General features: G+C 35.9%; 1 protein-coding gene across 4 annotated transcripts in view; it reads left to right on the top strand.

Annotated features, from left to right (window-relative positions):
• ralbp1 (ralA binding protein 1) overlaps window positions 1–5,379 on the top strand; it is a 13,041-nt gene extending 7,662 nt beyond the window's left edge. For 3 of the 4 annotated variants that reach the window (XM_015382245.1, XM_015382244.1, XM_015382247.1), the window contains exons 6-11: window positions 1,515–1,646; window positions 1,950–2,060; window positions 2,149–2,270; window positions 2,342–2,462; window positions 2,966–3,264; window positions 3,364–5,379. In XM_015382245.1, the coding sequence (XP_015237731.1) occupies window positions 1,515–1,646; window positions 1,950–2,060; window positions 2,149–2,270; window positions 2,342–2,462; window positions 2,966–3,264; window positions 3,364–3,403 (825 nt within the window). In that variant the 3' untranslated portion in view covers window positions 3,404–5,379. Of the gene's footprint in view, window positions 1–1,514; window positions 1,647–1,949; window positions 2,061–2,148; window positions 2,271–2,341; window positions 2,463–2,965 lie in introns of all 4 variants that reach the window. The other variant, XM_015382248.1, reaches the window with a different exon arrangement.
• The last annotated feature ends 2,724 nt before the right edge of the window (window positions 5,380–8,103 follow it).

The following is an 8,103-nucleotide window of genomic DNA, read 5'->3' as shown; positions in this document are numbered from 1 at the left end:
AATACAAGGAGCTTATAGTCTATTTTAGTTTTTGTGGAAACAGTAGATATTTCAGGGCAACCAATAACTTAATGTCATTAGTAATATAATGCCTTGTTTGCTAAAGCAATAGAGATATTGTTTTATTTGCATTTTATAGTTTTTCATAAGGTCTTCGAATGACACAAGTCTGTTATTTGGAGACATACTTGTCAGCAACCTAGCCCAGTTTCAGAATCCAGGGTCTAATCTTTAAGGCTAATAAAAAATTAGTAGGTAAAAGCTTTTTTTGGCACTTTTCTTTCTTCTACAAACTGAAATCCAACAATGCAAATTAAGAGCTGGTTAGGGTTTTTGCCAGCCATTTTTAATAGATGCTAAGCTCACACTGGAATATGAATTGAATATTTTTCAAGGTTTAAAAAAATATGCATTACAGAAACTCAAATATGTAGAAATAGCTGATTTACCAGAGTTTTTATTTTATTTTTCTAGAGGATAGAATTATAAAATGAATAAAAGCAATTTAGTTAACCAGTTTATAATCTTATGTCTTTTTTGTTTGTTTTAGATATATTTACTGAACACACATGTATTTCAAAACATCTTAAAATGCCACCTTAACTACTTTGGGAATTTAGATCACTCTAAATTCTGGTTGAACTAGACCTGTGGTCCTTAAAATTGGTATGTGAAAAAATATAAATATTTTAAATACGTAATTATTCCCAATCTAGTCAGATAATGCAGTATTTGTTTGGAAAATACAGAAGTTATAGATTTTGGAAATGGAGTTGGTCTGAGTTCACACTGAAGCCCAAAACAGTAAAATGCTCCTATACAGCACTGAGACTCAGAATATCCAGAATAAGAATTTGATGAAAGCAGAGACATGTCATCTTGAAAGGCAATTTTACATAAAAATAGAATAGAGGCAACAACAGGCCGAATACATAGCGCATAAACAGCGAACTGAGAATCTGCCTGGTATGTTAACATAACGTATTAAAAGATATTCAACTATAGCATAAATAACATGCTAACAAGTTTATCAAACCATCAGTGTCATTCCAAATTACTAAATGCAATGAAAGCTTCATCCTCTGTGTCACTTGTAAAAAACTCTGTTAACTCCAAACTTTCTTTCTGCTGTTGGATTACCGTTTTCAGCTGCATATTTTTCTTCTTACAGCTTGTAATCTGCAGAATATGATTTTCTTTTTGGTGCCTTTTTTTTTTTTTTTTAGCTCTTCTCAGTTGTTTTTTATAAGTTAACTCCTATGTTTTAGTTATCAACATAGGCCTAGAGCGCCCTCTTGGGGTTTAGTGTGAGATTAACATGTGAAATTACATAATGATTTTGTTAATAATTTCACACAGTTGCCCCAGAGTATAAGTCGCACCCCCGGCCAATCTATAAAAAAATAAATAAATGCGAATTTTAGTCTGGAAAATAAGGTAAATGTCTGACTGCTCCATATCTTTGGAGCTCATTAATGTTTGTTATGCATTGAAAAGGACATGTCTGTGTTCAGGAGTTCCTGTTGAACTGCCTGCACAGAGACCTGCAGGCAGGTGTGAAGGACCTGTCCAAGGAGGAGCGACTCTGGGAGGTTCAGAGAATCCTGACTGCTCTCAAACGAAAGCTGAGGGAGGCCAAACGGCAGGTAATGTCCCCGTACTACATAAAACAGCAGGAAACATCACAGACTTTTACCTGAGTTAGAACCCATTTTATAGAGATTCAGATTTAATTGTTTTAAACAGATCTATTAGGGAATTGAAATACGATGAGACCGATAATTCTGTACCTGTATAAAGTCTGTTGGTAAGGGATTCACATACAGACTTATAAATATACTAAAGATGAATAATAACTTCTTTTACTCTAGACATCTGATGTACAGTATAAAAAAACTTAAATATAAGTTGACAGCTTTTGTGTCTTTTTTACTTTTATTCGGTTTTAGGAGTGTGAGACTAAGATAGCACAAGAAATAGCCAGTCTCTCCAAGGAAGATGTGTCCAAAGAGGAAATGACTGAGAATGAGGAGGAAGTCATCAACCTGCTCTTAGCACAGGTGATTTATTCAAGCATAACATGATTAAATCCTTATAAAACAGTAACTTCAGTGTTTTAATTCTGCACTACTTCATTTGGGTGATCAGGAGAATGAGATTCTGACAGAGCAGGAGGAGCTGATCGCTCTTGAACAGGTATTACGGAGACAGATCGCCACTGAAAAGGAAGAAATTGAGAGGCTGCGGGCAGAAATCGCCGACATCCAGAGGTAAGAGGAGGGTGGAGAGTCGCGTCAAAGCTGTGATTATAACGTATTAACAATGTTGTCTTCCTCATCAGTCGGCAGCAGGGTCGCAGTGAGACTGAGGAGTATTCCTCTGACAGTGAAAGTGAGAGCGAGGATGAGGAAGAGCTGCAGATGATACTGGAAGACCTACAGAAACAAAATGAGGAACTAGAGGTGAGAAACATTCAGGATGGTTTAACCGTCTGATTTTACACACGTGCACAAAAATTGTTGCAAGGATTCAGTTAAGGAAAAATCCATAATGGATACAGAAATGACTTGGTTCTGCTCAATAAGATTTAGGTCTTAATTCATAGAAGGCCACTTCAGAATAGTCCGATATTTTCTTCTTAGCCATTCTTGGCTGTTTTTATCTGTGTTTTGGGTCATTATTTTGTTGAAGAACCATGACCTGTGACTGAGACCTGTAATTGCTCTATGAAGTCCTAACAATAGATTAACTCTGACTCCTCCACAGCTTTCTGCTGCTTTCTGATGATGGTTCACTAATATTCTCCTTTTTTCTTAAATTTCAATCAGATACACTCTAATTAGGTATTTGACTTCTGTAAATTGGATTTAATTAGACAAATTAGAAGAAAGGGAGACAACACTTTTCAGAGTTTATATTTATTTGAATGTTTTAGCTGTCATAACTTCCTGCCATTTCCCTCCAGAACAAAAACACTCATCTGAACCAGGCTATCCATGAGGAGCAGGAAGCCATCCTGGAGCTCAGAGTCCAGCTCCGCCTGCTGCAGAGCCACAAGCAGCAGCAGCAGGAACTAACCGTCCCTCCGTCAGCCGAGCAGGTTCCTGCCAGCCAGCCCAGCCCGGAGGCCCGCAGCGAGGAACAGACGAAACGTTCAGCCTCCACTGCGGCTGCCGCTGCAGACGCTCCCGCTCCAACCAACGGGAAGGCTCCCAAAGATCCTTCCAAACCTTCTCCAAACAAAGACAGGAGAGACACCAACATGTGAGATGGCTGCTATACTTGGCGTAGATGGTTACTTCACTTGTCATGAACATCTTCTGTATACTCTGTGGCATCCTGACTTTGTTTTCCATTCCCCAGAGAACCTAGAAACAGAATGACAGCTGTAGCAGACGACTAGCTACCTCTGAGGGGACTCCCAGGGACCATATTATTCAAATCTGCTGTGCCAAGCCTATTTAAAGGAGGTGGAGAGGGTGACAATGAAGGGATTCATGAAGGGAGGGGGTTAGAGTTTATTTTTCACCGACGGTTCAACCAATAAATTATAACCAAACATAACTTTGCTGTAGATCAGTCAGTTCATCCCTCTTCTCTGACATCACCGACCACTGTGCCATAACTCAAAACGACAAAGAGATGCGATTGCAGAAGAAAGCTCTTGGAGCTCCGAGAGGATTTTTGATTGGTCTATATGTATATTTTAAATGATCATTCTATCTATAATATATATAAACTGCTTAAGATGTGCCCTGATTTAATTTATAGCTTTTTAGTGACACATATGTGATGAATGAAAAGTTGAGGAAAAAAATAAAATCCCATCACAGCAAAATGTAGACGAGTGCACTCACCTGTTCCCTCGTTTTCACACAAGGAAAACGTGGAGGTTTAATATTGATGTAACACACTGTGGAAATGTTATATGAGGAATGTGAGAGAAAACTGCCCAAGGCTTTTCTAAGTTATTTGATTGCAGTTTGTTTTATTCATTATACTATAAATGTGTGAAATTGTTCCATCATTTCATGAACGATCCTCCAAGCTGTCATTGTTTAAAAGCAATTTCAAAGATCTTTATTGCATATTATAACAACTTTGCAAAAAACATATATTTTGCGGTTGTATTTTTTTATGTGTTGATTTTTGTATATCGTTGCTGATAATTTTAGCGTGGCTTTTAACTTTATTAATCGTGTGACTGAAACCGGCACCGAAGCTTTTCCTTAGGTTACTTTTACATGTTTGGAGCTTTTGTAGCAGGCTGTTGCAGTCAGACTAATGCTGTGAAGAATAAAGTGTTGATCTGAATCTCTGTGTTGCTCACGGCCTGAAAGTTTAGTTCTAAAGTCGTCCGCACTTTGCACTCTTCAAGGCACATTATTTAAATGCTTTGTCCCATATTGATTTAAGGGTGTCGACTGACTTTTAAGATATTGGTTAAGTTTGCCAAAATTCAGCCAGAAAAGCAAAGTATGAAAGCTATTTTTTGTTAAGGCATCATGTGGTGTAAAATAAGTTAGTATCATGCTTTCACATAAATCACCAAAGAATCCTAATATTAGACAAAGATGATCGGATTATTTCATTTTGTGAGGCACAGGAAAGGAACAAAATCCAGAGCTCTGTGTGACATTCTTTCTTAAGCTAGTCGGAGTTACTGATTCAACAGTGACTTGTTAATAATCTCATTACTCTAAGACTAAAACAACTCAAAAAACAGCCTCAAATGCTAAAAATATTCTGAGTATTACTGATTCATTTTCTGCAGCATTTGATAATGAAACAAACAATATCTATAGACTTACTTCCAACTTCGATTATTAAAAAGACGCTTCAGCAAACTTATAACTTGTTTATCAAGTTGTCACACTTATGCTAAGGGTGACTCAGCTTTAAAGGTACAGTGGAAGATGTTTTTTTTTCTGGGTAGATCATCCAAATAAGTGGTGCTCCTATTTGTCAATCATTCTGGTGATATGTTTACGTAAGTCCGTCGTACGTGCTCATCCCCATTTTCACTTACCGGCGGTGAGTCTGACAGTGAAAAAATTACAAATCTTTTGGAAAATAAGCTTGTATGAGCGATGCAAACAGCAACTTTTAAACAGAGCGTGCATGAGGAGAAGAGGGTTCTTGCACACGTTTTATAGGCGTTCCCATCTGGGAGCAGGTGCAGGGTTGTGCATGTACTATTTTCTTTGCTTTTTAAGTGGAGAGGGCGGGTCTCTTCAAAAATTCATGAAAATCCTCCACTGTACCTTTAAGTTAACTACACTTTTACCGAAAGTAAGTTTAATCCTGTATAAATATCAATGCAGATGGAATCATTGTAATATTTGAGTAGAATTCATCTACTATTTCCATCTCTTTGTAATACCTTGAATTTGTATTAAAAATACAAAATTTTTGATTTTTGGTGACATTTCTTTAGATTTTTTTTTTCATCTTAGAAAATGGAAAATTAGACTTATTAAAAAAAAAAAACTTTTAATTTGCAGCATCATAACCACATACTACATGAGTGCTCAAATGCTTTGATTAGTGATACACCAACCTGATTAAAATGTAATAAAATATGTGCGTTTTTTGGGTGCTTAGTGATCATTGACTCAAATGTGGCTCGATTAGTGTCAAAACCGTATTTATTTAAATTAATCTGTCAACTAAAGCCTAAATCTTTAGGGTATTTATTGATATGAAACACGACAACATTAAAAATATGCTTCAAAGTTTCCACTTCATTCAGATTTTAATCTGCTTTTTATCAGTATGCGGGGGGAGAGAGGTGCGCGCTCCAGCAACAGTGGATGCAATTCTCAACAAACAGGCATTTCTCGACATAACACCTGTAGCATCCAATGAGGAGTCTGTATTAATGTCTATGATTATACTTAACATATGAGAGGGGCCTTCCGCTCTTCAATTTAAAGCTTTATTATATATTGGGGTGCCCGGCTAAGGACAGTGATATTTTACTTTGCAGTGGCTTCCTTTCCTGCTTGGATGACATTGACACTATAGCTTCCTCTTAAACATTATTTATATTCATCAAACGTCTGATACCTGGTTAAACAAAAATCCCTTTCTTCAGAATATCATTTCAGAGTGGTACTCTGCACACACACACGTCGAGGATACAAAAGCATCATCACAGTTAACACCTATATCGGCCAATAATAGTTTTATACCAAGGAGAGCTAATGGCAGATACAGGATGTGGTTTAACAAAGGTGTTTAAAAATATCAGACTTTAATAAAGAAATCAACTTTATGTCATATAATCAATAATGTGAGAAATATGATATTCCATGAAAACACTGAAACATATTCTTCCATGCGTAGGCAGATGCTGTCTGTATCTCCACTTCCTAAAATTAAGGAACTGACTCACAAGGATGGAATAAAACATTTTTCATAACTCTACGAATTAATGTCAATACAGTAAAAATAATCTTCTCACATCTATGGAGGCATGGAGAAATTATATAAAGGAAGATATTCAGGAGGGTGTTAACATCAAATTCAATCTGCTACAATATAAATGGTTAATGTGCTCCTATCTTACACCTTTCAGTTTGGATCACAAATGCCCTAATGTACCAGACATTTTATGTGAAATGAAGAAAAACAAAGGGTACGCTAAGTCATTGTGGGAATGTTCAATGATTCACCAATTTTGAAAAAGTGTGTTGTTTATGTTTTGCAGTTAGAAGGGAAAGTTCTTTGCAAGTTAAATTATGTCTACTGGGAATATACCCTGATAACTTTTTTATGTCTCAATGACAGTCACTGCTTATTGACTTTGGACTCATAATAGCTAGAATGGTAATTACGTTATTGTGGAGAGATGTGGACATGCCCTCTATTGGAATGTGGACAAAGTAATTGATTAACTGTCTAGCTTTGAAGAGACTAAGATACGTTGTAAAAAAAAAAGAAGGAAAATGACTTTATTAATTTGTGGAGACCCTTTATAGACTATTTGGAAACTTGCAGCTTTTGACTGTGATTCATTTTTTTCTTATTGATATTCTTACCATTAATATTATCAATTGGATTTTTATTAAAAATAGTGTTTATGTCACTAATTTTCAAATGTGAAGTGATATATGTTTATGCACTGACTACACTTAAAATTAAATATTTCAAGCCCTTTTTTTGTATTATTTTGACAATCATGGCATACAGGTAATAAACAATAAACAGTCACTGATTCATATATATTTAATATAAGATATGATAGGTTCTAATGTTTTGCTCAGGTTATCCTTCAGGTCATCTGTTTTGTTGGGTTTGGCATCTCTTCTCTTCCTCTAGACTCCATTGATTCCCATCAGGTTAAGGCAGGACAGTTTGCCGCCAATTGAAGCAGCTTTTGGTACCTTTGTCAGTGTGGGCTGGGAAATGAAATTACAATCTATATACAGGTAATAAGCTGAATGAGGCATAAAGGGCTCTAAAACGTCCTTGGAGATTGCTGTACTGACAGGGTGTCTGAAAAACACAGTGGACCAAAACCTCACCGGCTTTAAAAATGTCACAACTGGACTTCAAGCAAACAAATTCAGTGCCTTTCCACTCTTTATCCAAACCAGAGGGTTTTCCAAATGAAATGTGAACTGTAATCTAAAAAAAGGCCTTAAAGATTTTTTTTTTTTAACATTCCTTGAATGGCTGTAATTATCACTGTTTTCCTTCCACTTAACTTTCTATAAATGCTTGTATACAAACCAGACTTATGGAGACCTCAGTAGAAATCAGGAAACTTTAGCATGTGTAGTTAATAAGCTGATCTGGGTATTGTACCATAATCACACTAAAGTTGATGTTATATTATCTGTGAACGCTCATCATTAAAAATATAAGAAAGAAAGAATTTCATTAAAACATTGGTTAAATCAATGTGAGGTAAGTTTAACATTTCAAAATAATTAACAAAATATATTGAACTATTCATGCTATCACATATTTATGGAAGAGGATTAGGGCCACTGGGGGAAAAAAAAAACTAATTGATTTTTAAATATAATTTCAGTTTAATATGGGAAAAAAACTTAGAATTCTGACTTTAATCTCAGAATTCTGACTTTTTCCTCA

The sequence above is a fragment of the Cyprinodon variegatus genome, unplaced genomic scaffold (genome assembly GCF_000732505.1).
Source record: "Cyprinodon variegatus isolate N-32 unplaced genomic scaffold, C_variegatus-1.0 Scaffold253, whole genome shotgun sequence".
NCBI lineage: Eukaryota > Metazoa > Chordata > Actinopteri > Cyprinodontiformes > Cyprinodontidae > Cyprinodon > Cyprinodon variegatus.
The sequence above is the reverse complement of the archived record's forward strand: the minus strand, read 5'-3'. Positions and strand labels throughout refer to the sequence as shown.